The sequence below is a fragment of the Dermochelys coriacea genome, chromosome 8 (genome assembly GCF_009764565.3).
Source record: "Dermochelys coriacea isolate rDerCor1 chromosome 8, rDerCor1.pri.v4, whole genome shotgun sequence".
NCBI lineage: Eukaryota > Metazoa > Chordata > Testudines > Dermochelyidae > Dermochelys > Dermochelys coriacea.
In genome coordinates, this window is record NC_050075.1 from 7,167,961 (window position 1) to 7,182,938 (window position 14,978).

Below are 14,978 nucleotides of genomic sequence, written 5' to 3' on the forward strand. Positions count from 1 at the left end.
GGGAGGGGACTCTGGGCTGGGGCAGGCAGTTGGGGTGCAGGGTGGGTGAAAGCTCTGCCTAGGGGTGTGGGTTCTGGGCTGGGGCCAGGGATGAGGGGTTTGGGGTGCAGGAGGGGACTCCAGACTGGGATTGGGGGTGGGGGGGTGGGGTCCCAGTGGTGTTTACCGCAGCTCCCAGAAGCGGCCGCCAGGACCCTGCGGCCCCCTAGGCACAGGGGCAGCCAGCAAGGCTCCGCATGCTGCCCTTGTGCCCGCAGGCACCACTCCCGCAGCTCCCATTGGTCGTGGTTCCTGGCCAATGGGAGCTGCAGAGCCGGCACTCGGGAGTAGGCAGCATGCAAAGCCTCCCTGGAGGCCCCATACCACTTCCGGGACCCGCTCGGAACCAGAGCAGGTAGAGAAGGGGAGGAGTTGAGCAATGGGGCCCGCAGACCCCCAGGAGTCCACAGACCCCAGTTTGAGAAACACGCCATAGTGTCCCTCTCTCCTGCTTGTATCTCTGGGACTCACCATGGGAACCATATGGCACTAGCCCACAGTAGCAGAGGGAGATGGACAGTGCCCACCTTGCAGATACCACTGAAAGCCCAAGAGAACAGCAACGCTGAAAGAATGACAGGAGATGATCCAGCCACCCTCTCCCCACTCCACCTTCCTGAAAAAGCTTCCCTGCTGTCAGTGTTTGAGGAGCCAGGCTCCCTCCAACAGCTAGCGAGAAGGGGATTTGCAGCCTGCACTGTTTGTTGAACAGGGTCTCAGTTCCAAGGCTCCTTCTCCCACTTGCTTTTTCCCAGGGCCCAGGCCTTTGTTTCCTATTGTCTTTCCTCCTGGTCAGTGGGAACATCTGCTCCTCCCCACTCCTTTCTTCCGTTCTTTTCTTTCACTTTTTCAAATATTTGTCCCAGCATCTGCAGAGGTAGATGGCTGTGCTGAGATGGGGGAAAAGCCCCAGCACACGGAGATCACTTGATTTCGTATGTCCCATCACCTATACTGCACAACAGCTAGGCCTGGTAGAAAATTTACCATAATATATATATATATTTATTTTGGAGGGAAACTCAGGAATCTAACAAAGTGAGAATTTGTGTGGTAAGGTCTGCTTTCCTCCGAAACTTTCAATATTTTGCAAGAAAACCCAAACCACCCAAAATGTATTTGTTTTTCAACAAAAAGTTGGATTTTTCAGGAGTAAAAGATCCCAGGGTCCACCTTTCTCCCCAACCCTTGAGCAAGGGGAGAAGAGAATAAGGAAAGGAGGAAGAAAGAGCAGGGCTCTGCAGCTGGTCCAGTTCAAAGGAGTGAGGTTTCAAAAAAATGATGAGCAAGATGTGACACATTTCGCTGAAACACTCAGCAAAATCCCTGCTCACAAGCAACGCTTTAGAGTTGGCCTCTATGTGACTCCAGAATGAGGGAAACTAGGTAGGCCTGCTAAGAGTGAGAGACAGAGAGAAGCTCATGTTGGACCATGGCCTGAGATGACCAGTCGACTCAGAAGACTGGAGGGAAACATGACACTCCTGGCATGCTGGCAGCCAGTGAGGGATGCCCTGACACAGCCCCTGTTCAGTTTTCTCCTGGTGGTTTCACTGCCAAGGCCCTGTCTGTGTGTTTGGAAGAGTCACCTAGACCGCCCCAGGGATAGGATCCAGAAGAGGGGAGTCAACAGCCAAAGGGATGTCAGAGTAACAAAGATGGGTCCTTTTGCCTGGTGTATTCATCTGTGTCCTGATAGGTCTCAAGAGGGGGCTGGGGTCAGATGGTGGGGTTAGGGCCCTCAGTGAGCGGGACTTGAAAAGGGGAGTAAACTCCACAAGCCTGGACCCGTCGTCATCCTCAAACACACACAAGTGCCTTGGAAACATGGAATAAAAAGGTCCTGCTCCCTGCAGACACCTGGGGGCTGCACTGAGCTGGTCTGGGGGCTGAGAAGGGCTGGGTAACAGTATAGTTAGGGAGATGGGGGCTGACATAGGTGTCCTTTCTGGTGTCATTGCACTAATTGTGGGTTGCCTTGGACAGGATGCGGCCTGCAGTGCAGCTGAACCCCACCATGCTCCTTCCAGCTCTGAAGATGTTCCTCCTCTTCCTTGCAGGTGAGCGTGTGGCTGGGCATGAGGGTGACTCTTTGCTGATGGATGATTTCCCCAAGGACGTTTCCTGCCTTGGGGATAGAATGATTAGGGCGATGGGGGGGGGCAGTGAGGCTGGGAGGAACACACACACCTGTGCACCCACAGTCCCATGCATAGACATCCACACACACACATACACACAGAGGCAGACAAACACCCACACCAGCATCCATATTTAAAGGGCTAGTGTCACACATTTCTGGTCCAAATCAGGGCCCAATTTCCTTTTCCTGCAGGGCTTTGATGCATGTGAGATGTGTCGAGAGGAGGATTCCAGTGGCTACATGCGTGTCTCTCACGCAGCCTTGTGGGGAGAGCTGCAAAGTGCAGCCGAGGTGCTCTGCCACCCTAGGGATGAACACTTCTTAGAAGCTGAGTCAGGACTCAGCTGCCATCGCTAGCAGGGGATGAGGCAGGTATCCCCACATTCATTTGCTCCAGGCTCCCCGGCTCACTGAATCTCCCCTCCCAGGTACATACACAATAGTGCAAAAACTCGGCTTCAAAAATTGTTCTCTCTCTTCACTGCTCTGGGCTGGTGAGGTGTGTGTAGCTCAGCAAGAGACCCCACCTCAGCTGCACCCCGCCTGCCAATGGGAGCGCAATGCTTTAGGAGCCCTGGCAGGAGGGCGCTGAATGGAATACTGTGTGCACCCTCCAATTCCAGGGTGCTTCTTCTGCCAGGAACAGGTGTGCAGGGGCAAGTCTGAGCAAAGAGGGCAGCTAGGAAGCCGACGGCAAGGAAGAGCTGACAGGGAGTGGCACAGGAAACAATTCAGGAAGAAGTTGCCTTCTGTATCGCTTCCAAGGGATTTCCTGGAAAGTTTATTTTTGCTCCCCTTTTTTTTGTTTTTGTTTTTTGTTTTTTGTTAAACAACATGGTCCAACCTCATCCATGTCTCTTCCCACACTGCCCCATGGGAACAGAGCTGATGGGGAGGGAGCTCCCTAGCGGTTGACCTGTCACATCTAACGCGGGACCCTTCTGGGCCTTCAGAATATCCATCTGAGGTTCTCAATGAGAAGGAAGTGAGGTGAACTTGCAGCAGGGCCAGGGTCATTTCTGTGACACGTGCACTGTTGGCTATAAACACAGCTCTTGAACTCAACATTTCTGGGGCAAATAAACCAGAGCAAGGGGATTCATAGGAAGCACAGCTATCAGCAGGCTGTGAGGGGCGCTCCGGGTGCCACCTGGCCAGATTCTCACAGCATTGTCCACCCCAAAAGTTCCCTTCCACGATCCCGAGGGCAGGTGTAAAGGCATCACGCCGCAAGATGGTGAATTTGGCTCAGTGCACAAACTTTTAGCATCCAAGTTTTCAAAGGCTAGCACCTGACTCACACCTGGACAGTTTGCACACTCACCATCTGTATCATCCCATCCCAAATGTTCACATGAAAACTGAGCTCTACAGTCCCTTGGGGTGCACTGTTACCTCATACATGTGGGGGGTGGTCATTTAGGTACAGCGCAACACTGGGAGTCGGGAGGACCTGGGTTCTATTCATGCTGGACCTCAGTTTTCCCATCTGTAAATGGGGGTAATAAAACTTAGCTACTGCCTAGTGTTGCTGGGAGGCTAAATGCATCAAAGAGTGCAATGAGCTTTGAGATCCCAGAGAGAAGTATTCATTCGGATGGTCTGGTTATTGCTGATGGCAGGTATGACAGGTGTGGGAGCTCCATTCAAAACGTGAATGGCTTGGGGGGCGGGTTCTGAAGGATTTTGACACACACTCTCAATCAAATGAACGGGAGTTATGTGTCTAAATCCCCTGGTCGGTTCTGAAAACCCAAGGCCGGGTGGCAGCAGCAAGAGTACAAGTGTATTAACAGCTGCAGTGAAGCCGGCAGAGGGAGCTCCCATGTTGCTGTATGGATCTCAGCATATGGTGGCAACAGTTAGTTCCAAGTCCGTAGCGATGGAGCCGTGAGGTCATTCCTGAACGCCACAACAAGTTACTTAACCTTACAAACCAAATGCTCCTGCTCCAGGTTCTGATCCAGCCCCCACTGAGCTCAGTGGCTCCATTGCCCCACTCTGGTTTACTCTCTACGCTCTCTCCTAGGTTTGCCAGCTGCAGTGTCTGGAAGCAGCAAGCTGCACATTTCACCCAGTGACCCCGAAGTCATCCTCAGTCTCTTGAGCAACTTCTCACTGACATGCTCGGGGGAGGCCGAGGTGGTCTGGGAACGGGACACGCAGCCCATAGCCGCATCACCGGAGTGGAGAGACGGCACCTTCTCCAGCATGCTCACGCTCTGGAACGTGACAGGCCTTGACACGGGGGAGTATGCCTGCACCTACAACCAATCCCAGAACCAGAAGCACGTGGAAAGACAGGCTGTCTATGTCTTTGTGCCAGGTAGGGGACAGAGCACCCCTATCCCCTCTCTGTGTGCATCTCTGGGGGATGGAGGCCAGTGGAAGGATGGGGTTGCATTTGAAGATGGTAGAGGGGGGTTCCTCTGCTCTGCAGTAGGGCTGCAGGGGACGACAGGACCTAAGAGAATGAGTGACATGCGTGGGAGGCTGGAGTCGCCTATCTGCATCGAAGTGCCCCTGCAGCCCCCCACCTCCAGCGCAGGGGCCTGGTGCAGACCGGGAGAAGTATAGGCCCCCAGGTGGGAGAGGATCATTGGAAAGAAAAAGTGAGTGAAACTCACGTCTTGGAAAACAAGGCACGCAGCCCCGATGGGACATATCCCTAGTAATAACCCCAGCAGCTTTGGGAGAGAAACGTCCCGGGAGTTCAGCACATCTGTCTCCAAGCAGAGGTGCTGTCCCATCCCGTGGCTCATGGGAAGTTGCAATCAGGGCTGCAAAGCAAGTTCTTCTCCTGTCTCTCTTGTAACTGGATTGCCTTCCCCCTTTCCCTTCTGCAGACTCCTCCTTGGTCTTCCTCCCCACAACCTCCGAGGAATCATTCATCTTCATCACCGGCAACAGCGAGGCCACCATCCCGTGCCGCGTCACTGACCCCCAGGCCACGGTGACTCTCTATGAGAGGAAGGTGGAGAACCCAATTCCCGCAGTCTATGACAGGCAACAAGGCTTCAAGGGGTTCTTCGAAGACAAGACCTACATCTGCCGGGCAAGGCTGGATGAGCGGGAGGCAGACTCTGAGGCGTATTATGTCTACAGAATCCAGGGTGAGCCAGATTCTTAGGTCTGCCCCAGTGGGATGGATCAGAGGGGTCTGGGCTGATCTGTCTAAAGGCAGCTTCAGCCTCTCTCCAGCTAAATATCTTCTTCAGCTGCCCCCTGGCTGCGAGGATGGTGTCTGCGAGGGGGGGGTCATTGGTGAGTTTTTAAGTGGCTGAGGAGCCCAATTCTTGCCCTGCATATTTTCCCACAGAAGTGACAGGTGTAGTCTTGGAGGAGACATAGTTGTTGGCTGGAGTGTTGTGCCCGTTCTTTCCTCCTTTGTCACTTCTCTGTCTCAGGATCACGTCTGTTCTCCTCAATGTGAGCTGTGGCTTGGTGTATGGTGTGGCGCCACTGTGTTCTGACCGTGGCCCTGCTGGAGAGCCCACCCTTTCCTGGGTGAAAGAGAATTTGGGCACTGCTTTCTATGGGGTACATTTGGCCCTCGTTTACCCCAGTGGCTCTCCATTGGCTTTGCCATAATGAGCATGTACCATGGTAAATAAAAGCAGAAGCCAGGCCTCTGGGCTCACTCAGTTCTGAGTTTCCACCACAGTGCTCCAGCAGCGCCCCCAGAGGAACAGGCTCTCCTCTCGGGACTGCAGACCCCCTGTCCTTCCTGCCCTGAGCCGTTCCTAATGACAAGCCCCGATGGCAGGCATAGTGTTCAGCATGGGCCCATGCACTCCTTCCCTGCTGAGCCCGCAGCTCCAGCTCCTGGGGAAGGGAACGGTCTCACAGGGCGGTAAAGTGGGCACAAGGTGGAACATGTCAGAGCCACGCTGGATTCCATCGAGAAAAGGGCTTCCTCTTTGCTTCCCCTGGAGAATTCCCTGGCTCCCCAGAGGTCCCTGGGCTCCCCAGGATCTCTTTAAGATCATGCCCCTGCCTCACTCCACGTGCTGGTTGGAGCGTGGGACATTTTGCCCTTGAACTCAGCTGAGATTGTAATCCCCTGTTCATTTGTATTTCCCCTAAAGCCTAGTGGCCAGAGCCCTGTAATGCTAGGCACTGCACGGCCCTAGACCAAAGAGGCCGTCTCTGCCCCAGAGAGCTTACAGGCTGAGTAAGAGACAAGAGACAGCAGGTGGATGCAGACAGACAGGGAGAACAAGGAAGCCAAGAAATGATGGTGGGAGGCAGTGGTCCCAGCATGCCAGCTGCCTAGGGTTTGGCTCTCCCAAGCATTGGTTCACCCCCTGCTGTTTCCCTCCCTCCTCTTTAGTCTCGTCCCTCAATGTTTCCATCAGCGCAGTGCAGACCGTGGTGAAGCGAGGCGAGAACATCACCGTGATGTGCACTGTAAGCGGCAACGAAGTGGTCGATTTCAGCTGGTTTTACCCTCGCCAGGAGGTGAGTGCTGCAGCCCACGCTCTGTAAATGGATTGGCAGCTCCTCCCCTTGCCGGCTGTGCCAGGAGATAGCGGGCCAAGGCCACATCTGTGTCAAGCAGGGCTGCCACCTTCATGGCAGGAGCCCCAGGACTCGGCTCCCACAGGGGGTGCACAGCTGGCATCTGGCCACCCACCACGTGTCTCCCTCAGTGCCCGCCTGACACAGTCTGTGAGTCTGCTACAGGCCTCAGCTTGAGAGTCTGGCTTCTTAGTTCAAGCTTCTGAGACTCACGGATTTAGCTCTGGAGGGCCCCAGTTCAGACTTTGGTGCATTGGCTGAGAGAGCAGCTCTCAGGGTTTAAATTGCTGTCGGGCTCTGGCCCGTGAGCCCATCACACGTCCACCACAGAGCCCAAGAGGGAGGAGATGCCCCACAGCAGCTGGGAGTCCTGGGTTTTTGACCTAGCTGGCATATGCAGCACACAGCCCTGGCTACCTGGAGGGTGGGGGTGAAGTCGGTGGGGGTGAAGTCAGTAGGGCTAAACCCTGCACCTTTTGGGTAAAGCCATTGCACCCCCACATTGCAAGGTCACGTCCTGTGTCTGTCTAAGGTACATATCTGGTCCTCATCCTACCTGAACACCTCATAGCCCCACTGGGAGGTAGGGAAGTGCTGTAATCCCTGTTTACAGATGTGAAACTGAGGCAGTCCGTGGCTTATGTAGGGTCAAACAGGGAGTGTGAGGTGAAGCAAGGGACTGAACCCAGGTCTCCCAAGTCCAAGGCTAGTGCCCTAAACCACTGGGCCATCCTTCCTCTGGGGGGGGACTCGGCCTGCCGGTCAATGCTCCCTCCCGCAGTTGGCTGGGCCAGCAATACAGGGCTGAGTTCAAGTAGACTGAGGCAGGAGGGGGAGCTGTGGGGAAGTACTGCTCACTGGAGCCCGGGCGAGGTGGGAGAGCCATTCGCCCTTTCACTACAAACCCTGCCACTCAGGGGAAGAGTGACCTCTGGCAGTGACTAGGGAGTGGGGTCGGTGGACTCGGAAGGGAGCTCCTTCCAGCGCTCCTGCCCCTGGGGCCCCAGGACAAGGGCAAGCCCAGAGCTGTGTTCAGTGCTGACCCTGCAGTGAGTTCTTCAGCTGGAGAAGGCTGAGGGCCCCCACTGCATACGCAGGCTGATCCAAACACACGGGGCGTCCGGATTCCAGTGCTCCCCTGGCCTGGAGGTCTTGTGATTGCTGATCTCATGGGGCGGGGGTCTCCTCTCTCCCCTGCGCAGGCAGGTAAGGCCGTGGAGCCTGTGATGGCCTTCTTGCCTGGATCCAGCCATGACATCCGCTCCACCGTGACCATCCAGAACGCAGAGCTGGAGGACGCCGGCACCTACATCTGCCACGTCTCCGAGGTCTACCTCCAGAATATGGACAAGAAGGACATTGAGGTCAACGTGATCGGTGCGTTGCCACACTCTCAGGGCTAGCTAGGTCTGGGCACCAGCTAGCCCTCCAACCTCTCTCTCCCCATGCCACGCAGGCCTGGCTTCATCCCTCTACCACATGGCTCTGGCAACCCCTGCTTCTAGAAAGTCACTCACCCGCCCCACAAAGAGGCCTAGAATCACCCCCACTTACTCCCACATGTAAGAGAACCCCAGCATTTTGCTTATAGCCATGGGCAAGAGACAATGAGCTACTCGTCCATGCTGGGCCTAGGAGATCTGGGGCCCCTTGAGATGTGGCTGGAGCTCGGCTGCAGTCTCCCCAGGACACAGGAGCTGGCTCAGCCAAACACACTCACCTCATGTGTGTAATTCCTCTCATTTGAAACTGGATTTTATTGTGTGAAACCTGCCCCTTCAGAATCATAGAAGATTAGGGTTGGAAGAGACCTCAGGAGGTCATCTAGTCCAACCCCCTGTTCAAAGCAGGACCAACCCCAACTAAATCATCCCAGCCAGGGCTTTGTCAAGCCTGTCCTTAAAAACCTCTAAGGAAGGAGATTCTACCACCTCCCTAGGTAACCCATTCCAGTGCTTCACCACCCTTCTAGTGAAATAGTGTTTCCTAATATCCAACCTACATCTCCCCCACTGCAACTTGAGACCATTGCTCCTTGTTCTGTCATTTGCCACCACTGAGAACAGCCTAGCTCCATCCTCTTTGGAAACCCCCTTCAGGTAGTTGAAGGCTGCTATCAAATCCCCAACTCACTCTTCTCTTCTCCAAATTAAATAAGCCCAGTTCCCTCAGCCTCCCCTCGTAAATCACGTGCCCCAGCCCCCTGATTATTTTTGTTGCTCTCTGCGGGACTCTCTCCAATTTGTCCACATCCCTTCTGTAGTGGGGGCCCCAAAACTGGATGCAATACTCCAGATGTGGCCTCACCAGTGCCAAATAGAGGGGAATAATCACTTCCCTCGATCTGCTGGCAATGCTCCTATTAATGCAGCCCAATATGCCGTTAGTCTTCCTGGCAATAAGGGCACACTGCTTATATCCAGCTTCTCGTCCACTGTAATCCCCAGGTCCTTTTCTGCAGAACTGCCGCTTAGCCAGTCGGTCCCCAGCCTGTAGCAGTGCATGTGATTCTTCCATCCTAAGTGCAGGACTCTGCACCTGTCCTTGTTGAACCTCATCAGATTTCTTTTGGCCCAATCCTCCAATTTGTCTAGGGCACCCTGGACTCTATCCCTACCCTCCAGCCTATCTATCTTTCCCCCCAGCTTAGTGTTATCCGTGAATTTGCTGAGGGTGCAAGCCATCCCATCATCCAGATCATTAATGAAGATGTTGAACAATACTGTCCCCAGGACCAACCCCTGGAGCACTCCGCTTGATACCAGCTTCCAGCTAGACATCGAGCCTTTGATCACTACCCATTGAGCCTGACAGTCTAGCCAGCTTTTTATCCACCTTATAGTCCATTCATCCAATCCATACTTCTTTAACTTGCTGTCAAGAATACTGTGGGAGAATAACAAACTCCTTTCCTGCTGTGAGTTTTGCTGGCTTCCTAGAAGCCCTCGGCTCCAGAGCACCCCTCACAGACCCTGGAAGGACCATCCTCCAACTAAAGATGGGTCTGAGGCACAAAGATTGAATCCAGATCAAATTGCCCAAAGATTTCAGGGGCATTGGGCCATCTCTACTCTTAACAAATAGAGATGTGTATCCATGTGGCGAGTAGCCAGATCCCCCTCCTAGGGTGACCAGGTGTCTGGTTTTGGACCGGAACTCCTGGTTGAAAAGGGATCCTGGCAGCTCCAGTCAGCACTGCTCACTATGCCTTTGACTGTCCAGTTGGTGCCACTGCACAGCGGGGCTGGCAGGCTCCCTGCTAACCTCCATGCCGCGCGGCTCCCGGGAAGCAGTGGCATGTCTTCCCTCCGGCTCCTACATGTAGGGGTAGCCAGGGTGCTCTGCACGCTGCCCCCGCCCCAAGCACCATCCCCACAGCTCCCATTGGCCAAGAACCACGGCCAATGGGAGCTGCGGGGGTGGCGCCTGTGGACAGGGCAGCATACAGAGCTGCCTGGCCACACCTCTGCATAGGAATTGGTGGGAGGAAATGCCACTGCTTACGGGAGCTGCTTGAGGTAAACACCACCCTGAGCCTCCCCCGCACCCCAACCCCTTTCTCCAGCCCTGATCCCCTCCTCCCTCCCTCCAAACCCCTCAGTCCCAGTCTGGAGCACTTTCCTGCACCCCAAACTCCTCATCCCTAGCCCCACTCTAGAGCCCGCACCCCAGCCAGAGCCCTCACAACTCTCCATGCACCAACCCCTTACCCCAGCCCTGATTCCCCATCCCTCCCTCCGAACCCCTTGGTCCCATCCCGGAGCACCCTCCTACACCTCAAACCCTTCATCCCCACCCCAGAGTCTGCATCCCCAGACGGAGCCCTCACCCCCTCAACTCCAACGCCCTGCCTCAGCTCAGAGCCCCCTTCCATACTCTGACCCCCTCTGCTCCACCCCCCAGCCTGGAGCCCCCTCCTGCACCCCAAGCCCCTCATCCCTGGCCCCACCCCAGAGCCTGTACCTCCAGCTGGAGCCCGCACCCCCTCCTCCACTCCAGCCCCCTGAGCCAACACAGTGAAAATGAGTGAGTGTGTGAGGGTGGGGAGAGCGAGCGATGGGGGTGGGGGGGAGTGAGTGGGGGGTTGGACCTCAGAGGAGGGGCAGGGCAGAGAGCAGGACAAGGGAGTTCGGTTTTGTGCGAGTAGAAAGTTGGCAACCCTACCCCCTCCCACCCTTCTCTCTGTCTCCCCCCAGCCTCTCTGCTCCTTCTGCTTTCCTGGGAGCAGGTCCTGGGATGGGGGTGCTGACCCTGCCCCTCTCTGAACCCCCTGCAGAGCGCGGCTTTGTGAGGTTCCACACTGGTCTGTACAACGTCGAGTTGGCCGAGGTGCACAAGAGTCGCACCCTCCAGGTGCAGATCGAGGCCTATCCACAGCCAACCATCCTGTGGCTGAAGGACAATGAGACTCTGTGGGTGGGGAACAGCAGCGAATTCGCCATCACCAGCAAGAACCTCTCGGAAACGAGGTGAGGCGGCCCCTGTGGGTGGGACACAGCTCTCCCCCCAGAGATTGGTGTGGCAAGGGCCCAGCGATATAACCGCTCCCATCCTGAGTGGAGCAGGGCGATGGGAATTCTCCGTGCCCAGCCAGAACTAGCCATCTACGTGGTGGGGGGGTCTTCCACGTTGATCCTGACTCGACCGTTTGCTGTGCCAGCCTCAGGGTTCGGCTGGATGGGAGCGACTCACCCCAGTTCACCTGTTGGCAGGAGAGAGTGTCTTCCCATCTTCACTGCTCTGGGATCCTTTTCCCTCCAGGTACCAAACCACTCTGACCCTGGTGCGGGTGAAGCAGAAAGAAGGGGGATTCTACACCGTCCGGGCATCCCATGAGGATGACACGCAGGAGCTGTCCTTCTACCTGCAAATTAACGGTGAGGAGGCAGCACCACCGACCTTTGAGACACACCTGGTTAGAAAGGGTCCTAGCAGCTCCCTCCACAATTCACAGTAGGACATAAAGACCCGGCTGCTTTGACTGCAGCCTCTTTGGGTCATTTTTGTCAGAACAACAGGCGGAAGCAGACAATACCCTCACTCAAAATGTCTCAGATTGATTCACCTCAGGAACCGGGATTGGCACCATTGCCTATTGAAATTAAGCAATACTATCGCCATATGCGTATAACAAACAATCGAAGGTAGGTGAATGCTTCACATTTGGTTCATCAGGTGGCAGTACATACTGCCTGTGTATGTTCCTGCCGAAAAAGAGTCCGAAAATGCCAGTTGTTTTTTGCAGGAAATTTTGTGGGAGAAAGTTGTAGAGGTTTTTTTGGTTTGGGGTTTGTTTGTTTTTTAATTTCCAATGTTTTTTTTTCCCTAGAAAAAAACAGAACCACAAAAGATTTGTAGTTTTCAGAAACCATTTCCAGTCAAATTTTCCAGTTTTCAAAACTCCCGAAGTGTTTTACCAAAACATATTTTCATTTTGCTCAAAAAGCCTTTTTTCAAAAAAAGATGTTGCTGGAAACCTGTCGACCCTCCCTAGGCAATCCACATTCACAGTGCGGCATGACTCGGGGGCCTGTCGTGAAATGGGTGCAGGTCTAGCAGACACAGCAGAGTGGTGCTGACCCCACTTACACTGTGTCTAAATTGCCCCTAAATTTCAGCCCATCTGAGGTGTAGATGTGTTCCCTGCTAGTCCCCCACAAGCTAACAGGGCAGTCTGGGAGGGAAACCTACTGCCCGCATCACCTCGGCTCACCCTCTGCCTCCTGCAGTGGAATTCAAGGGAGGGGACACTCTCATCCTCCATTCCAGCAGCTGGGGGCCCTAAAATTGTACAGCTATTGCTGAAGGGACCATAGCTGTGTACACGGTCACCAGCCCAGGCCCCTCCTCGGCCCTCTGCAGGGTGATTACTTACTTTACTCATGTTCTCTAGCATGGATGAGTTCCTGCCTCCTGGCAGTCTCTCTCCAAACACATGTTGGGATCTCTCATGGCTCCAAAAGGGAGGCTTTCCTGCTACCCTCCTGCTGGCAAAGCAAAGTGCTGACTCTCTCTTTTCCCTTCCCAGTACCCGCCAACGTGTTGTCGCTGAAGGAGAACAGCAATGCCAGCAGTGGGGAGCAGACGGTCACGTGCTCCACTGAAGGGATGCCCCAGCCGGAGCTCAGGTGGTTCACCTGCAGCGACATCAAAGGGTGAGGGGGCCTGGTGACCCAGTGCAGGCATGGAAAAGTGTGTAAAGCGCCTCTTGCTGGGTGAGGATGGGACTGACAGTTGTGGGTGTCCTCTCACCCAAAGCTCCTGGACCATGCCCTGTAGCACTTCCTGCTGTGAGAAACCGGGAACTGGGCATCTCTAGGCATTTCTCGCCCCAAACCCAGACCTCCCACACCTCGCTTACCATGTCTCCTGTTGGGAAAAATTGGGACTGAATTTTACTGAGTAATTGATGCCCTTTGTGTGTCTAGTTAGTGCTCCATAATCTCAGTCCTGAAGGGGTTTAGATCTCTGCCAGTGGGGTAAAGGAGACAGAGCTCTGGTTGTTCACCTCAGTTATTATTTGTATTACCATAGTGCCTAGCAGCGCCAGCCACAGATGGGAACCCCAGTGCACTAGGGGTACAGACACAGAACAAAAATACAGTCCCTGCCCAAGAGAGCTTCCAGTCTAAGTGAAAGACAAGAGACAACAGGTGAATATGGACAGATAGATGGGAGGTTGGCTAATGTGATAGGCAGCAGTCACAGCACATGTAAATCAGGTCATTTGGGGCTGACCTTTGGCCTATTGCTGCAGATTGGCACAGCTTGTCCTCACCAGTCTTGAATCTCCCATTTTTGTTTTCTAACATCCTCTGTGAGGCCGGGATATTATTTCTCATGGGACACACAAAAATCAGTGGGTGCTCCCCCTGCTGGCTCTGCCGCAGCAGTGCACTGTTCTAAATTTCCATTCCCGGAGCTGCGCAGGTACCAGCAGATCCGAGTGTTGTGCTGCAGGAAATGGAGCCCAGCAGCTTGTTCCCTCCAGCCCTTGCCATTCGTTTGTGTCACTTATTGTTTACAAGGAAAGGGGCTGGAACAAGTGCCTCAAAACAGAAGCTGAGATGGAGCTCACTTGAGTCCCCTTTGAGTCCCCCTGGCTCATCAGTGATGGAGCACGAGACCAAACAGAGGGCTCTGTGTTAGTAGAGATGCAGCGCCAGGGAAGTCAGTGGGGCAGGGAAGCTCACTGGAGGAAGAGCTGTTATCCTCAAACATTTGCGGGGCACAGGCAGGATCACAAAGAGCCGAGCTATAACAGCTATAATACAGCATCCCGCAGCATCATGCAGCCGGGATTGTCTCCCATGTGTGGCTTTTTCTACTGAAAGGTGCGGCACCAAGGAGCAGCCCACCAGGGTCCTGGAGAACAACTCAGAGGAGATCAACCTGCAGACCATCTCCACGTACCACGAGACACTGAAGGTTTACAGAGTGAACAGCACGCTGTGGCTCCGCAGGGTGGACGAACCCCTGCTCATCAGATGCTCTGTGCAGAACCTCCTGGGCAGCAACTTTCAGGACATCACCCTGGTCTCACACGGTGAGTTGGCTGGCACTCGCTTTGTCCCACGTGTGCAGGTCTCTGTGCTGTTTGCTGTGGGGTGGAAGCTTAGTCCAGGCCGGGGGACTAGTGTCTGCAACCTGCTCCTTTAGTTCAAGCAGAAGAGGCCTCTTTATGGAGCAGCATAGCTGGAGCCCTTGGTGCCCATTGGATGTGTCCAACAGTTTGTGCCACCTGAATGAGGCAACTTCAGTGCCTGGTATGTGTATGCTTTGCCTATCTGGATAAAATAGCCCCATTCCTCTCCTCCGTCTCCCGGCTTGTTGTCCTGCAGGGCTACTGCCTTTGGAGTCTGTGTCCAAGGGTAAAATTTACACATCCCTTTCTTTTCACAATCTAGTTGTAATGTCCTCTGTCCTGACACCGAGCAGTAACATCAGTGTAGAAACCAGGAGGGGGTGGATGTGCCAGAGCCAGACCCCACAGAGTCAGTGCGAAGGGAGAGCAGAGTGTTTGCACAAACAGATAGCAAGTGGGCATCACCCTCAGTATATTTCACCAGCATTCGTGTTAGCAACTTGTTATCCAGGCTGCAGGCACTAGGGGGAGTCACAGCCCCACATGTATAGGGTGTGAGAGGGCTGAGGCTAGGCCACTAAGAAAGGAACCCATGCTCTGGGCTAAAGGGTCAGCCGGGCCAGCTGCCACCAAGAGTGAGACCACTGCCTCCTACAGCCCATGGCTCTGTACACAGCCATGAGGTCAAAT

General features: G+C 54.5%; 1 protein-coding gene across 1 annotated transcript in view; it reads left to right on the forward strand.

Annotated features, from left to right (window-relative positions):
* The window catches only part of PDGFRB (platelet derived growth factor receptor beta), a 64,869-nt gene that overhangs the window by 23,063 nt on the left and 26,828 nt on the right, over positions 1–14,978 (forward strand). Inside the window, exons 2-10 of the mRNA XM_038414140.2 lie at positions 2,026–2,099; positions 4,212–4,508; positions 5,029–5,295; positions 6,516–6,643; positions 7,906–8,080; positions 10,980–11,172; positions 11,465–11,580; positions 12,732–12,858; positions 14,038–14,249. Coding sequence (XP_038270068.1) covers positions 2,027–2,099; positions 4,212–4,508; positions 5,029–5,295; positions 6,516–6,643; positions 7,906–8,080; positions 10,980–11,172; positions 11,465–11,580; positions 12,732–12,858; positions 14,038–14,249 — 1,588 coding nt within the window. The 5' untranslated portion in view covers position 2,026. The remainder of the gene's footprint in view (positions 1–2,025; positions 2,100–4,211; positions 4,509–5,028; positions 5,296–6,515; positions 6,644–7,905; positions 8,081–10,979; positions 11,173–11,464; positions 11,581–12,731; positions 12,859–14,037; positions 14,250–14,978) is intronic.